The sequence below is a fragment of the Phyllobates terribilis genome, unplaced genomic scaffold, assembly GCF_046119375.1.
Source record: "Phyllobates terribilis strain yellow unplaced genomic scaffold, ASM4611937v1 Scaffold_2__4_contigs__length_985480577, whole genome shotgun sequence".
NCBI classification, from domain to species: Eukaryota; Metazoa; Chordata; class Amphibia; order Anura; family Dendrobatidae; genus Phyllobates; species Phyllobates terribilis.
This window is the reverse complement of record NW_027362762.1, coordinates 135,974,291-135,992,418: the sequence shown is the minus strand read 5'-3', so window position 1 is coordinate 135,992,418 and position 18,128 is coordinate 135,974,291. Positions and strand designations below refer to the sequence as shown.

At 45.0% G+C, this 18,128-nt stretch overlaps 1 protein-coding gene across 1 annotated transcript in view; it reads left to right on the top strand.

The window, feature by feature from the left end:
- Positions 1-18,128, top strand: part of GPD1 (glycerol-3-phosphate dehydrogenase 1) — a 59,596-nt gene that overhangs the window by 18,666 nt on the left and 22,802 nt on the right. The window contains exons 3-5 of the mRNA XM_073662822.1: positions 1,469-1,609; positions 4,526-4,664; positions 6,072-6,184. Coding sequence (XP_073518923.1) covers positions 1,469-1,609; positions 4,526-4,664; positions 6,072-6,184 — 393 coding nt within the window. The remainder of the gene's footprint in view (positions 1-1,468; positions 1,610-4,525; positions 4,665-6,071; positions 6,185-18,128) is intronic.

Genomic DNA, 18,128 nt, shown 5'->3' with positions numbered 1-18,128 from the left:
GTATGTATAACTCATACATACCCTCATTCATAGCTCTTATCATGAGACAAACATGCAAACATCAATATCACATCAGTGACCATTTAAGAAAAAAAATTGTATTCAAGGCAAGATGGTGACGTACAGTCAGTGCTTGTAGGTGACATAAAAAGGTTCTTTATTTGTAAGTTCTTCAGATTTCTAACATCATTAGCTATTTGAAAGAACTGTCCGGTGTGACTGACCGTTGAGCTCAAACGCTTTCTACAATCAAGTTCCGCATTGTTCTAGCGCCTCGGATTTCACCCTTTTTTATCTTTGTCATATTTGTTTGCTGCTGTTTTGTAAATTAAAAGTTGTTTGCATCCTGAGTCCGTATTCACATTTTGCAACGGCTTTTGTAGGCTAAAACGAGGTCCAAAGCACAGAGGAGGGGCACATTTTTCTTTTAATATGTTTCTGTTTTTGCTTTCCAAATATCTATACTGACCTAAATTCACAAGTGGGAATGAGGCCTTTGGACTGAACCTGCACAAACCTTATACTTCTCATATTTTAGCCTTTTTTAAAGGGGTTTTCCAACAGTATTTTTTTTTTTTTTTCTTTTTTAAAGGCATGGATAGTTTTAAAAATAATATATCGAGGTATACTCCTCTTACAGTGTATCGGCAGATCCAGAGCAGACTGTTTCGGAGATCTACTCCGGCAGCTATGCTCAATTCGGAGGTCACTGAACTGCTGCAGCCTTTGATTGGCTGCAGTGGTTAGAAGAGACCATCACCGATGTCGTGGTGTTCTAGTCTAGGCATCTGACCACTGCAGCCAATCACAGGCTGCAGTAGTCCCATGACTTTGAGCAGTGCTAACGCTACCTCTGGAGCGGCTTACGCTGGAAGGTGAGCATGCTTCCATTTATTGTAAAACCATCTATGCCTGGAAAAAAAAAATATTTCACTGTCAGAGAACCCCTTTAACAAAATACATCAGGTTTTTTTTTTGTCCACAGACTGCACATTCACACATTATATTTTGGGGGGCTATAATGGATGAAAAACGGATCATTACATGGATGAAAAAGTGGTTCCAACTCCGAAGAGTCAGACTTCTAAGAGGGCTATAGAATTCTTGCTTCCGTAATTCTTATTGCATTTATAAGAAGCAGCAGATTGCGGGTTACACTACTGCTCCATACAAACTGTGGAGGGAACAGGGGGCTCGGGACCCCTGTTATAGTTATCTATTGCACTCACAGTAATCAGAAATTTTACCATTCCAGCTCAGACACCGCAATGTGCCTCAAAACTAATGTGATGATATGTGGGGGTCCCTGTAATCAGATTCCTATGATCTACACTGGGTGGGATGTGCTGTTACTTACAGGGGGAAACCTCTAGGCAATATTTATATAAGATGGGATAACCCCTTATTTGTGCTTATGTTGATACATCTATTACAGATAAGTTATTATTCATGTTTTTTCATTCACTAGGTGGCAGTGCCAGACCTGCTGGAGGCCGCGAAGGGGGCAGATATATTAATTTTTGTTGTCCCCCATCAATTTATTGGTAAATTATGCGAACAACTGAAAACTCAAGTAAAGAAAGAAACATTTGGAGTGTCTCTCATAAAGGTGTGAGTGATTATCGTTCTTCTCATGTTATTTTCTGAGACTGCTGTATATAGGGCTAGATGGCTTTCTAATGACACAATCCCATAAGGCTGTCACTTTTTTAGGAAGAAAAAGTGTTCTATTTTCTTTCCTGTTGGGAACATCCAATTACAATAGCTCTGTGGATTTGACAGCACAATAGAGAATACTAATTTAGTAATATAAAACGCAAGAAAAATAAATAAAAATGAGCATATACCAAACGACAAATAAATCAGTATATAGTAATAGTATATGTAAATAACACGAGGTACTTGGTTAACACTATTTTGATCATAAAAGCCATCCCACCATAACAAGGTGCACCCATCAGGACTGTCCTAACCTGTCTCCAGTATTAAACTCTTACCATGTGTCCAACAACGTCAATGTGAAGCCGAGCAGAGCAGGACAGAGCCAGACTGAAAGCTGGAATATTCAGCGCAGAAAGGGGCAACGCTCCCTGTTTGTACAAGAGATAACAGCAAAACCAAAAAAACTGAGCAGGACTATAAGCTGGTACAGTTGAAACCAGAAGTTTACATACACTATATAAAAAGACACATCTGCATGTTTTTCTCAATATCTTACATGAAACCTTTCCCGTTTTAGGTCAGTTAGGATTACCATAATTTTTAATATTTGCCAAATGCCAGAATAATGAGAGAGAGAGCGAATGTTTTAAGGCGTTTTTATTACTTACTGCAAAGTCAAAAGTTTACATACATTTCATTAGTATTTGGTACCATTACCCTTTAAACTGAATGACTTGGGTCAAACATTTGGGATATCCTTCCACAAGCTTCTCACAATAGTTTGTTAGAATTTGGGCCCATTCCTCCTGACAAAACTGGTGTAACTGATCCAGCTTTGTAGGTTGCCTTGCTCGCAGCCTTTTCAGCTTTGTCCATACATTTTCAATAGGATTGAGATCAGGGCTTTGTGATGGCCACTCCAAAACATTGACTTTGTTATCCTTAAGTCACTTTGTTACCATTTTGGCTGTATGCTTCGGGTCATTGTCCATTTGGAAGAGCCATTCCCACCCAAGCTTTAACTTCCTGGCTGATCTCTTGAGATGTTGCTTCAGTATTGCCACATAATCTTCTTTTCCCATGATGCCATCTATTTTGTGAAGTGCAGCAAAACAACCCCACAATATGATGCTGCCACCCCCATGTTTCACAGTTGGGATGTTGTTCTTGGGCTTCCAAGCTTCTCCCTTTTTCCTCCAAATGTAACGATGGTCATTATGCCCAAAAAGTTCAATTTTAGTTTCATCAGACCACAGGACATGTCTCCAAAAATTACGGTCTTTGTTCCTGTGTGCATTTGCAAACATTAATATGGCTTTTTTGTTTCTTTTGGAGTAATGGCTTCTTCCTGGCAGAGTGGCCTTTCAGCCCATATTGATACAGTACTTGTTTCACTGTGGTTATTGATACAAGCTTACCAGATTCCGCCATCATCTTCACAAAGTCTTTTGCTTTTGTCCTTGGGCTGATATGCACATGTCGGACAAAAGCACGTTCATCTCTGAGTCACAGAACCCGTCTCCTTCCTGAGCGGTATGATGGCTGGACATTCCCATCTTGGTTGTACTTGCATATAATTGTTTGTACAGATGAATGAGGCACCTTCAGGTATCATTGTACCCAAGGATGAGCCAGACTTGTGCAAGCCCACAATTCTCTTCCTGATATCTTGGCTGATTTCTTTAGATTTTCCCATGATGCTACACAAAGAAGCAGTGTGTTTCAGGTGTGCATTAAAATATGTCCACAGGTGTGTCTCTAACTCAGATGTTGCCAAAAAACTATCAGAAGCTTCCAAACACATGACCTCATCATATGGGTAGTCCAGAATTATCTAAAGGCATAGTAGTCTTAGTGTATGTAAACTTTTGACTTTGCAGTAAGTAATAAAAATGCCTTAAACATTCTCTCCCTCTCCCCCTCCCGGCAAATATTAAAAACTATGGTAATCCTAATTAACCTAAAACGGGAAAGGTTTATTCTGATTTCATGTCAGATATTGAGAAAAACATGCAGATGTGTCTTTTTATATAGTGTATGGAAACTTCTGGTTTCAACTGTATATGTGCAAAGTGTAAGAGAATGTTTACACAATGGCCTTTTTTTTTTCTTGTGCTTTGTCTGAAATGGCCACAATATGAACATGCTCTTCCACTTTGCACGTATACCAGCTTATAGTCCGGCTCAGGTTTTTGGTAATTTAGTAGTCAGCAGCAGCTACTAAAATGACCCTAAAGAAGTATTGCTTATCAGTCGTTTGTCGATCCTGCTGCCAGAGGACAAACAAGGCGGTGGGATTCACAGAAAATGAGGGTTCCATCTTCTTGGTTCTGGGGGTCTCCCATAAACCTTTATCACCTGTTCACAGAAGAGGTGATAAATGTATGATTGCTGGGGGTATGACAGCTGAGACCCCCCCCACACACACACACACACCATTCCTGAGGACACAGGCCAATATCGCTTGTGTGATTGAAAAAGTAGTGAGCGTGTGCAAACACCGCTCATATAGAAATTGAATACAAACATGCTTGCACATGCTCACTACTGCTCCATTGACATAGGGGCTTTGAAACCCAGAATCTCATGATCAGTGAGTCTCGGGTGATAAAATTCCAATCACTGAGGGGGCGGGGGTCCAACAACTAGTTAGTACAATGGTGTGAAGCAGCTACTTAATGGGGTCTGTTCTACAACAAACTCTTTAGGGCAGCACTACTTGTACATTGTGATAACTGAGCCAACAAGATTCAGAAGATTTATCCTATGTTTGTAATATTGGATTAAAAAGTACAATCTGCTATCGATATTTTGCATGAAGTAGTCAACACTGGATTATTTATTGCTTTTGGATTCTTTTCAGGGTGTAGACGAGGGCCCCGAAGGTCTTCGGTTAATATCTGACATCATTCACGAGAGGTTAGGCATCCAAATGAGTGTGCTAATGGGTGCCAACATTGCCAATGAAGTTGCTGATGGGAAATTTTGTGAGACTACAATTGGTAAGATATTTCACCATTCTAAGGGCCACTATAGGACCTCCATAGCAAAACTCAGAATAAGTCCCACCTTCATTGAAATCCCACCATAAGCGCTATTGTTAGTAGTTAGCATACGTTATAATTGCTTACATGTATATTATTACTAAGGGTGTGTTTTCCTTGTCAAATACAATTCTACGCACCTTTTCTGACCTTCACAAGTAAAAAATAATATTCTGGCTCTCGGCAGCCACCACTAGGGGGAGCACACTGCATATGGATTAATACAATTAGCCTTAGCGTCCACTGTTTTTAATACTATGTGCCCACGATGCAGATATGCTGCATATTGTTTCCGCTTCTCCCTGGCAGGAAAAACTCATGCGGATTTTGCATGCGTTTTCCCACCAGGTAGAAGCGTTTGTCAAGCGTTTTGCATGCATTTCTGCATGCGGTTTATCAAGCGCTTTTCCAAGCGATTTTAGCATCACTTGGAAAGTGCTTGAAAACTTGGTCACACTATATAAATCCATGCAACCGGCATGGATTTATATAGTGTGACCAAGTAATAGTTAAAAAAAAAAAAAAAGAATAAAAATGGTAAAAAATAAAGATTATACTTGCCTTCCGATGGCCCCCGGTATTTTCTCCGCTCCGTCCGGTCTGTTGTATGGGTCGCGGTGGTGTGAAAGGACCTGCGATGACGTCATTGAGTCATGTGACAGGTCACGCAACCACCGACATCAGCGGTCGCGTGACCTGTCACATGACTCAATGACGTCATTGCAGGTCCTTTCACACCACCGCGACCCATACAACAGACCGGATGCATCACTGAGGAGACCGGGGGACATCGGAAGGTAAGCATAATCTTTATTTTTTATTTTAAATTATTTCTTCTACAGGTTCTATGGTACCTGGGTCTGGAGGAGAGTCTCCTCTTCTCCAAACCCGGGTACCATCCGCACATAGAATTGCTTAATATCCGTGTGTGCAAATGTGCTGACACGGATATTAAGCGATTCAATGCAAGTCAAGGGCGGCAATTACGCTGCGTGTCCGCAAAATTAATGGACATGCTGCGGATTTTTCCGCAATGATAATCCGCAGCGGAAATTTCCGCAGCATGTGCACAGCACATGCTGATTATCATTGGGGACCATGGGGCACGTATTACCAGGCGTTTTTTTAAGCGTTTTTGCTGCGGAAATTCCGCGGCAAAAACGCATAGTGGGCACGCAGCCTAAGAATGTCTGTGGTAGTCCTCCCCTAGTGGCAGCTGCCGGTAACTACTGTGACCTCAAGCTGTAGAGCTAGGCCCTTGACCTCCATGGGTCCAATATCATCTGTGTATTGTTTCCTTTTTTATAATCTGTTTTCCACCAGAAAATTCTTGCCATGTTGTAATGTTGTTGTTTTTTTCTGCAGGTAGCAAAAATAAGGAGCAAGGAAAGATCCTGAAGGAGTTGTTTCAGACACCAAATTTCCGTATCACAGTAGTGGAAGAAGCTGATACAGTAGAAATATGCGGAGCGTTGAAGGTAGGAAGAAGTATTGTACATAAATAGTAGCACTGAGCGTTATTGTTCACATTGTCAATAGGGTGCACCCATGACACGGTCAGAACCGAACAGGCAAGTCAGATATACTAGGGGAATGGTCAGGGGCGTACATAGAAATCATGGGGCCCCATAGCAGAAGTTCTAATTGCCCTACCACCCCCCCCAAAAAAAAAAAAAATTAAATAATTGTCGGCGTTACAGAAGAGCAGATCTCACAACTTTCCATTCCAGCCTCTATATAGTGATTTTCCTCTTGCTGAATTCCTAGATTCCTCTTTCATTGCCCCCATTAAGTATGATGCAAACAAAAGTGCCCCCCAAACGCAGAATGATACCCCCATGGTGAATTCCTCCACATACACAGTATAATGACCTTACTGTACCCCACCTCAACTCCTGACGCAAAGTATGGTGATATGGTGACCCCAACACAGTGTGACCCCCCCCCCCGCCACACACACACACACACACACACACACACACACACACACACACACACACACACACACACACACACACACACACACACACACACACACACACACACACACAGCCCTCCATGCCGTATAATGGCCCGCACTAGCCCTCCAAACAGTAAGATGGACCCCACACAAACCTTCGCACTGTATAATTGCATGCACCCAATATAATGGCCCCACATAATCTTCCAAATATTATAATGCACCCCCTATGGTGCTCCACACCATGGTCCTCCACATAATATAATGCACCCCACCATGGTCCTCCACATAATAAAATGCACCCCACCATGGTCCTCCATACAATATAGTGCAGCCACAGTCCTCCAGTAATATAAGCGCCACATACTTACTGATTTAAAAACATAAATAAATACACACTTACCGCTCCTCGTCCGTCCCCCCCCCCCCGCTGCTTCAGTCTCTGCAGCGCGTCTCGTCAGCTTCACTGCCTTACCCAGCGTAGCTCGATGAGGTGATGTCATCGCGCCACTTTGTCAGACGCTGAGAGGGAATGATGGGCGAGGGAGCGTCACCTGATGCTTCCTCCTTCATCATTGCTTTCAACAGTATCAGCATCTGCCGATACAGTTTTATGCGGGTTGGGGGGGTAGCGCTGGCTGTGCAGGGGGGGCCTAATATGGGCGCTGACATTGGGCTCCCCTGGCTCACAGGCCCCAGAGCAGTTGCGTGGCCTGCCTCTATTGGCGTACCCCCACTGGGAATGGTGACCCCCCCCAGTATATTTCAACGCTGAATAAGAGGAACAGCACAAGGCGAATTTCTAAGAAATGGTGCTCTAGAATTGGATAAAAAAATGTATTTATTAATATTGGCAGGTCAGTAGTGCAGACAAAACAATGTTAAAGTGACCACTTGCCATAGGGGCTTGTGCAGACGACCGTAAAAATTGGACAAGTCCTATCTGTCGTTTTGATGGCTAGCACTCATCTCCATGTTGTTGTTTGGGGCTGTTCTCGACATCTGATTAGTGCGGTCCAATTTTTACGGATTGACAGAATGGAGAAGATTGGAAAATTTTTATTTTTCTCCACATCCAAGAAAATCGGATAAGAGCATGATTAGCATAATTGAACCCATTTTTCTTGGATGCAAGAAAAACTGTCGTGTGAACTTAGTCAAACTGATTTTTTTTTAATGCACAGCCAGGGGCGAATATATCATTGGTGCAACCTGTGCAATCCCACAATGGCTCAACAATAAGGGGCCCTTATCCACCCCCAAAATAGGTGGAATTGTGCATTATGAGGAGCTTTTGGACTGAAAAGAGCCCATATACAGTTCTTGCACAGGGGCCCTCTTTTGTCTGTGTCTGCCAGTGTGCGCAGCTTTATGGAATATTGAATTAGGGGCCCCATATACATCAGAGCACAGCATCTAATGTGGATGGATGGATGTATATGGTGTGTATTGACCATCCACTCATGGCAGATGTTAAGGAGAGTAAGGTCAGGCATATTGGATTTCAACATGTCTGGCCCTTTTTATTTTTCCCAGGGAGAGTAAACCACTGATGGAGCTGTCTGGCAGCTTATGTCACCCCACTCCTGGTTCAGAAGCCAAGTGTACATGTGTATGATGGGTTTGGAGGAACAGCTGTCACCCAAACAAGCTGACAGTTATCGAAAGTAAAAGGGCAGTTTAATAGTGCTGCTGAGTAGAGTGTCCATCCCCATAACTGGTTAAACCACTCGACTGCCCAACATGGCTTTAATGAGGGTCAAATGCAGGAACTCTCATTCTAATAAAAGTGAGTGGCCCGAGTGCCAACTGGGTTTAGTGCAGAGGTCGCACTACATATTTTAGCAATTAAGAGTATTGATAGTCAAGGAGGAGAACATAATTTGCAATACATTTGGTAAATGTAATTAAAAGCTTGCTATTTTTAAAGGAAAACATAATTATATCCTTAAAAAAAATACTTCCAAGCATGAATACAGAGTTGAGCAGCACAAGATCAACTCTAACATCCAGTACTGGGCAGACACCAGGTTCGTAGTGTACCTCAAAGACCCCACACAGTAATAATGTTCCTCCTAATGCCTTGCACAGTAATCGTGCCCACTGTTGTGCCCCTTATACAAAATTTGTCTTGGACAATAATGCCTCCCTTCTACCCCAACAGATTATTAATCACCCCCTACAAAAAAGGAATGCCCCCTTTGTGTACGTAGAACATAGTACTGCTCCCTAAAATAGAGGCAAACTTTATTGTGTACAGTCAGTGGCTCAGCGCAGGTAGCACCATATAGTGATGTCAAAGTGCTGATGCCATGTGCATGTTTTCAGCACTGACAGAGCAGGAAGCCACAGGCTAGGAATCATTATATACCTAAATACTCTATAAGGAATAAAGTATTAAGACACCTCTCTTTCAACATACAGCCCCATTACCACAGTTGTATGATGTCCAGCCCCTCGCCGTGCCGTCTGCCTTTTACTAAAATGTTTGAAAAGTGGTTCATTCTAAAGAGCTCACTGACCATAGTCTGTTAATAGGCGTCACCTGTGTATCAAGTTAGAACATATTTATTTTCTCCTAAATATTTCACCAACACCTCTGAGTGATATTATTGAGAAGTGGAAGAAGCTGCAGCAACTCAGCCATGATTTGGAGACCATATAAAATTACTGAGCGGGGTCACTGAGTATTGAGGATCATGGTGTATAAAAGTCACCAACGCTCTGCTGTGCATCGGAAGCTTCATGGCATAGGTTTCCATTTCCGAGCAGCTGCATACAAGCCTTACATCACCAAGCACGATGCAAAGTGTCAGATGTAGTGGTGTAAAGCCAACGCCATTGACTCTACAGCAGTGAAAAACTTGTTTTGTGACGGATCACACTTCTCTACATCTGGCACAATGCAGTCAAGTAACATTTTCCTGGCATTAACCATACAAAGATTTGTCCATAAGATCCCAGATAATGTTTAGTGAAGAGAGGATAATGCTATGGGGTTGTCTTTCAGGGTTTGGACTAGACCTCTTAGTTCCAGGTAAGGAAAATCTTTCATGCTTCAGCATGCCAAGACATTTTGGACAGTCATAACTTTCAACTCGGAAACTGTTTTGAGAAGGTCTTTTTCTGTTCCAGCATGACTGTGCATAAAGGAAGGTCCATAAATGTAAGGGTTGGAGGAGTTTTGGTGTGGAAGATCTTGACCGGCCACCCAGAACTCTGACATCAACCTCATCGAACACTAGAATGGAGATTGCAGGCCAGGCCTTCTCCTCCAAGATCAGTTTAGGACCTCACAGATGACTGGACAAAAATTCCTGCCAACTCGCTCCAAAATCTTGTAGTCTCAGTGAGTACTCAGTGTACATACACTACACTATACAGTAGACATCCGCGCAGCTGTGGCCGCAGCCCCCTCTTCTGTATGGAGCTCCAAGTGATTCACCTCCAGACTACTGACTGCAGAGGAGTGAAATCCTGATTCACCCTCCACCCTCCTCACCCAGAGCCTGGCAATGTGGGCAATACATTGGTGTGCAGCTGCTCTTGTTCCTGCACTAAATGCTACTTCTCCAGTGTGTGCAGCCTCCTGCCTCAGTGAGACGAGCAAGCGTCCTTCTCGGACTCCTTTACCGATCACCCCTTCCTTCACTGTGTGCGAACAGATTTATTAGCAGCATTACTACATGAGAATAGTGACCCCCTCCCCCAATACATCCTGTGCGGGTCACCAATTCTCTATAGTGCTAATCAACCTATTAGGGCCCAGGACAGGAAAACTTTTCACTCTCTCCTATCATGGGGCATTCAGTCCCTTAGGCTGGCCATTCACATTAGATGGCTATACACCGAACCATGCTTCAGCTGATCTTTCAGCCGACAGCCATCTGCTCCGACTCCCAAACACCGAATCGCTTGTTCGACCAAGTGCTCCTGTGTTCTCTATAAGAAAGCAGACAACTGTCACATCGGCCGGCGTCTTAACTCGGTGAGAACAATGCACTTGGCAGTTCAAAATTAGATATGTGTGATCAACATCTCTCCTGACCATCAGTCAGCCGGCGCCCCCCGTACACATTAGACCATTAGCTAAATCCAAAACCAAAAGAAATTAACTGGAGTCAAGTTGGTATGCATGCAAAATAGAAGCATGTTCAGACTGGCTGAGAAACAGACACAATCAGAAACTAAATAAATACCCTGCTGTAAATAAATAAGTAAAAGCAATAGTGCCCATAAATAACATTGGGTACTTGGTAAACACAGTTTTTGATTTAAAAAAAAAAGCATAGAAGCCTTCCCACCAATGTCTAGGTGCAGCCAAACTCAAGATAGTCCTGATCTCTAATATTAACCCCTTTCCGACGTGGTACGTAATAGTATGCTCCACTTCGGAATCCCCGGATCAGCGCTGGCTCCGGCGCTGAGCCCACACTGAACCGGGCACATGTCAGCTGTAGTAGAAATAGCCCCAGGTATCAGTGGCCAGGAATATATATTTTTTTGTCTTAATCCTGATTATTCGCTTAAAAAGCAATCCAGAGAACACCTTTTTTCTGCGCCATTTGCTTGTTGGCACTACAGAATACAGCCAGGTCCTTTCCATATTACAGCGCTAAAAATCCAGCTAATTAAAATTGTGGTTTGTCCGTCACACGGATCACATATAAGTTTGTGGAAAATTCTGCCATTTCTGGCCTCCATTAAAATTTTGTTTCAGTGTGTCAGCGAAGTTATTGACACCAGTTTACTGTTAAAAATAGTTACCTACAGGCCAGCTATTTAAAACTGTGGTTTGTCCGTCACACGGATCACATATAAGTTTGCTCCAAATTCAGCCATTTGTAGTGAGAGTGGAAGATATTGTCCTCCATTTAAAATGGGCAAGGGATGGGGAACTGAACGTGATGGTGATGGTGCATGCAGAGGGTGAGGCCGTGGGCAAGCTGAAATTGGGCCACAACAAACACCAACATCTTCTCGCCTGACCCTCCTGTCCCAATTACTAGGGGACCACAGCACACCACTATTGAACCTAGAGCAGTGTCAAAAGGTTGTTGGTTGGATAGCGGATAAGGCTTCCAGTCACTTTGCCACTACCACCACCTTGTCTTCCACACGGTCAAGTCTCAGTAGCTGTGAGTCTGGACCGCATATTCCTCACCCTGATCCTCTTTCCTCCCATTATGCCGAGTGCCCAGAGACAACTGATCCCACACTTGGACACTCCAAAGAGCTGTTCACTTTTCCATTTATAGATTCGGGCCTCTCACCTGGTCCACTTGAAGCAGGGCAAGAGGAGATCGCATGTAGCGATGCCCAAATATTTGAGCAGCCACGGTCATACGAAGGTGACGGTGGGAAAGTGTCACGAGGTGGACGATGATGAGACATAATTGCCAGAAAGTCAGGAGGATGACCAGGTGGTGGATGATATAGTAACTGACCCAACCTGGAAGGAGGACATGCAGAGCGAGGACAGCAGCACACGGGGAGGGAGGCAGAGCACCCCAACATGCAGGAAGAAGCAGTGTGGTGGCTGCAGACAGAAGGCGGGCAACCGTTCCCCGTAACACCAACACGACGGAAGTTGCCAGTACAACTGTTAGGTCTTCCCCAGTCTGGTTGTTTTTTAAAGACTCTGCCGATAACCCAAAAAAGGCCATTTGCACCACCTGCCAGGCCAGCATCAACAGGGGTAGCAAAACTACCAGCCTGACCACCCACCAGCATGATCAGGCACATGGCAGCGAAGCACCCGACTTTGTGGGCTGAACCCCAGGGTCCAGGAACAGTGTCTGTGGGTGACACCACTGCTGCTTCCGCTGTTGTGCATGCAAGCCAATCCCCTGTCCATAGTGCATGAGAAGATGCCTCCTGCCCTGTCGTTGCACACTGTCAACTAGCACCATCAGCAAGCATGTCCTTGTCCCAGCACAGCGTTCAGATGTCCATACGCCAGTCCTTGGAACGTAAGGGCAAATACGCTGCCAACGCCCCACAGGCCACACTACTAAATCCCCACATTTCGCGACTGATTGAGCTTGAAATGTTGCCTTTTAGGCTCGTGGAGAAGGAAGCTTTCCGCAACCTGATGGCGGCGGCCGTCCCTCGGTACTCTGTCCCCAGCCGCCATTATTTCTCCCGGTGTGCCGTCCCCGCATTACACAAGCACGTGTCCCACAACATTAGCCGTGCCCTCAACAATGCAGTTACTGGGAAATTCCACCTAACCACGGACACGTGGACGAGTGCTTGTGGGTAGGGACGGTACATCTCGCTGACGGCACTCTGGGTTAGCATAGTGGAAGCCGGGACCCAGTCGGACCTTGGGACGGAACACATCCTTCCGACGCCAAGGATTGTGGACCCTAGGTCAATCAGGGTGTCCCCCACAGACTACAGCTCCTACACCTCATCCTCTTCAGCCTCCTCATCCTCTTCAGCCTCCTCATCCTCTTCAGCCTCCTCATCCTCTTCAGCCTCCTCATCCTCTTCAGCCTCCTCATCCTCTTCCGCCTCCATCTCCAAAATGACCACATCAGGCACAAGCTGGAAGCACTTTTGCACTGCCTCAGCCAAGCAGCAACAGGCTGTGCTGAAACTAATATGCTTAGGTGACAAATCGCACAATGCTGAAGAGTTGTGGACAGCTCTGAAAGAGCAGGCAGATCTGTGGCTGACACCACTGATCTTACAGCTGATCTTACATCCAGGGATGGTCGTGTGTGACAATGGCCAGAACCTGGTGGCGGCTCTGAGGCGAGGCAAGCTCACACAAGTACCATGCCTGGCCCATGTGCTTAACCTTGTGGTTCAGCGGTTTCTCAAAACCTACCCGGAGCTGCCGAATCTGCTTGTTAAAGTACGCCGCCTGTGTCTCCATTTTAGAAAGTCAGCTACAGCTTCCGCTGCCCTCGCCGTGCTTCAGCAGCGTTGGCAGCTTCCGGCTCACCGACTGGTGTGTGATGTCCCCACGCGTTGGAACTCTACACTGCAGATGTTGGGAATGATTTGTGAGCATAAGAGGGCAGTTGAGTACCAGCGTCAACAAGGCCATCTGTATTCAGTTCAGACTCCACACATAAGACCTCAGGAGTGGACATGGATGTCAGACATATGTACTATCCTCCAATACTTTGAGGACTCCACCAAGATGGTGAGTGGCGATGACGCCATAATTAGCGTCACCATCCCGCTTCTCTGTCTTCTGAAACGCTCTCTGCTCACAATCAAAGAGGATGCATTTGAGGTGGAGCACGATGAGATGGAGCAAGGAACCATACAGGGTGATTACACACAGCCCAGCCTCATCTCATCCCAACGTGGATTGGGTGACAATGAGGAAGAGGAGGAGGAGGAGGAAGAACATGAGCTAGTTTCATGCGTTATAGACCCTACTACCTGCAGAACTGTCATATCGCCTGTTTAGCATGGATGGCCTGAGAACAGGGAGGAGGAGGAGAGCATGGTCAGTCATCCTCTTGGTGAGGACACGGAAGTCTTGCCTGTTAGCAGTCTGGCACGCATGGCTGAGTCTTAGCGTTTTATCAGAGTGGGTTTTTAGTGCCGCTGGTGGAATTATAACTGATAAGCGCATCCGCCTGTCAACTGAAAATGCTGACAGGGTGACTCTTATAAAAATGAACAAGGGCTGGATTGGGCCAGACTTCTCCACACCACCGAATGATAGCAGCGTAACATAAACTCAAATCCAGTGTCTTTTCTTGGGAGGTGTATTCCCATGCACCTTTTCACACCCACACATGGGTATATGCTTCCTGATTTTGGCTATTTGCTCTTGTCCTCCTCCTTCTCCTCATCCTCCACCACCATATCACCAAGGTGACCGTGGTCTGTGATGCAACACCCACATAATTTTTTTTAAAGGGTGTTTATGATGCCCGTTAAAAAAAAAAAAAATTCTATATAGTATGTTCATGTATACCCCCCAGGGGTAAATGTTTGTCAGGAGACCCGCTCCTTTCTAATGGGAACATTTTTTTTATGAGGCCCTCTACATCTCTTCCAAGGGGCATTGGAGTGCCTCCCAATTTTTGGTAGCCCTTGCATTCACTGCATAGGCAAACAGTATGGGAGACCCACTTCCTAATAATATGAACATTGTTTTTAGGAGGCCCTCTGCTAAGTCTCTTCAAAGGGGTATTGGGGTGTGTCCAAAATTTGGGTAGCCCTGCCACTCACTGCATACGCAATAACCGTATAGGAGACCCACTCTTTAGTATGGGAACAACAAAGCATAGCTGGCTGATGGCTCTCTAAGAATAGTGAGGGCTGACTGCTGGCCCTTTAAGAATACTGATGGGCCTATAAAAATAGGCTTTGTGACTTTCAGAGTCCCTCCTTCATAAATGAAACAGGCTGTGTCTGATCAGGTCTCTCACACCACGTGGCCAGATAAGGTTGTAAAATGTTAAAATGACATTTCCCGGTGAATGCATTTGTCACGGTTGAAAGCAATGCAAAAGTGCAAAAAAAAACGCATCAAAAACGCTACTTGTGAACAGAGCCCAAGGTGTAGAGGAGCATTTTTGTTTTTGGTTATTTATTTTGCCTTGTATACAAGTCATTACCCTGGAAAGGATGTTCTTTAACATATTTCCCAGGAAAATCCATTTTGGTTTTGTTTTTGTATTGTGAGTCCGTAAAAGTGGCGTAATACTCTGACAACGTTGTTGACAGCAGTGACCAGTGAAATGCTTCCAGGGGTCTTCCCCATGCTGTTCCCATTGATTTGGGCAATTTTTAGGCCCTCTGCAGACCGCTGGGGGGGAGCCGCCTGAAAAATGCTCGAGTTTCCCATAGACTTACATTGGGCTCGTTGCTCAGGTCGAGCACCCGAGTATTCCAATGTGCTCGACCCGAGCATCGAGCATCGAGCACCCGAGCATTTTAGTGCTCGCCTATCACTAGTAATGACCTGAAGAATAATATTGGCAGGTCAGTTTTTAGCATTCAGTGAACGTGGTAAAAAAAAAAAAAAAAAAAAAAAAACAACTGCGGTATTGCACTTTTTTTTGCAATTTCACCGCATTTGGAATTTTTTTTCAAATGGACATATATACCTGGATGGGGCAAGGATATGAGACGTATATACCAGGATGGGGGACATATAGTAGGATAGGCCCAGAATGGGGGACATGTCCCCCATCCTGGGCTCCATCCTGGAATACATTACTACATAATGGGGAGGGGGGGAGCCCCAGGTCTAAATTTTGCATCGGGGCCCATCGGACTCTAGTTAAGCCACTGCCCATTGTGCCCATTAGAATGGAGCAGATGTGCGCCCAAACATTCACAGAGCTTATAACTGGAAAAAAGCATCTTAAAACCAGAATGCCCAAGTCAATGCCTGATTGTTGGCAGACCTGGCTTTTTAGTGATAATGATTCTAGTCACAAACAAGGATGTTTGCTCACTATTATGTAAATGAGAACTATTGACTTTGGCTTGGCGCTTGCTGCTTGCCCTGTTCCTGCCAGGCTCTGAGTTTCAATAGCTCTTTATTTAGTTAATGTTTAAACAAATAGTTAATCAGACTTTATTCTAACATAAGAGCTTTATTCTCAGTCAGGACGAACCTTTGTTGAATACACTTTTTAACTTGCAATATTATGTTTGATTGTTGGTTACATGGCAATGAGGATATATAAAGACTGAAATATAAGAGGATTATAATGGTGTAAAGAATTTAATAATCGCTTATACAGCACAAAGACAAAAGGTTATTTTGTTCATGCAAACAAGTGAGTACATATAGTAGTCCAATAATGAACCAGAAAACCATAATGGACAGCACTTATAAGTATATATTACCACACCAACTCGGTGCTAAAAATAAGTCACTGAAAAGTCAACACAAATGTCCAAAGGTATATAGTATTTCTATATTAGAAAAAAAGAAATAAGAAATACTTTAAAAGTATGCATATAAAAAAGGTGCCTCAGAGGGTGCATGTATAGTGGTCAGTAGTAAAAATTTGTGAGAATTATTTGAAGAGTCTAAATAGTGACCTAGTAACAATGTACAGATTACCATCCATAATTGGATATATGACCATCCCGGAATTATAACATTAAAATAAGCATATATTAGTATGACTCAGTATGTAAGATAAATAATTATGGTGTTACCTATGAGAGTGGATTTAATTGCAGCCATCTGGGAATGACCGTAACCTCTGCATTCCACTGGCCCGCAGACTAGAAGTCACGATTACATGCGACGCTGCTCAGACCTCATGCTCCGTCATTACCCAGCATGCAACTGCACCTATGTAGTTCTTTCCCATTGGCTGGCCTTGGATTTTAACTCAGCGATGTCTCTCAAACCCGACATGCCCTTGGAAGAAGCAGGAGCGAAACGCGCATCAGGGTTGAGGCACATGATGATGGTCCTTGGTTTTGGCGACACTTACCATATATATGACGCACCCCAAATTTTGGGGTGGAATATAGGAAATTTTTTTTTTTTATTATAGTCTGAATACATATCTTACCTGGGGGTCGGTGGAGCGAGGGTCACAGCTGGCAGGGTCCTCCAGGAAGCCATTGCTCCAGCAGCGGGGAGTTGCGGTGGTTGTGGAGCAGGATTGCAGGGCCCTCCGTTCCCTCCCTCAGGAACCTGGCGGCTGCAGCAGAAGAGGTGAGATGGTTGGGGCCCGGTGTCTGGCTGGGGCCCAGTGTCTGTCTGGGGGCCGGGGGCCAGTGTGCGGCATTGCAGAGCATCGTGTGCGGCCATCTTCCTGAAGCTGTGACCTACAGGAAAATGGCAGCCCGAGCTACCAGTCTGCGCATGTGTTACACCCCCGTGGGCCTTACTGTTTGGGGGACAGTGTGTGTATGTGTGTACACCAACCTGACCCCCTGGGGTTTTGAGTGTAGCAACCGATCCCTCCTGATCACCTGGCAGGAGCGGGGCGTACGGGTGCCGTCCTGCACGCGCCGTACTCCCTGGGATCCTTTAAGTAGAATGGAGCCTGCTCCCCTCCGGGGCCTCTATCCTGGGCCCTAACTTGTGGAGCAGAGCTCTGACTGAGCCTCTGCTCCCGGACTTTGAACAACCCTCACTAGAACTGCCCTCTGTACTGGACTGAACTCCTCTAGACCTAATATGGCTTCCTATTATATACTTGCTGTATATGTGCTCCATGTATCTGTTTCCTCCACCCACACCCACTATTGGTTCCCCCTACCTTTGGGTTCCCCCCCTACTCCAGCCAGGGCCAGGGCTCGGCAGAAAACTACATTGCGTCTTGCCCCTCCGGCTGGCCTGGAGCAGTGTTGTGTTGGATGTAGGTGGTTGGGGTTCCGTGCAGCACTCCCTCCTTACCTGAGAGAAGGGAGACACCACACCTCGGGGTGAGGTGCAGTATCTCTGTGGTGACTGAACCCTCAGGGGCGCCACACATGCGCCAGCTCGAGCGGCCATTATCCTGTAG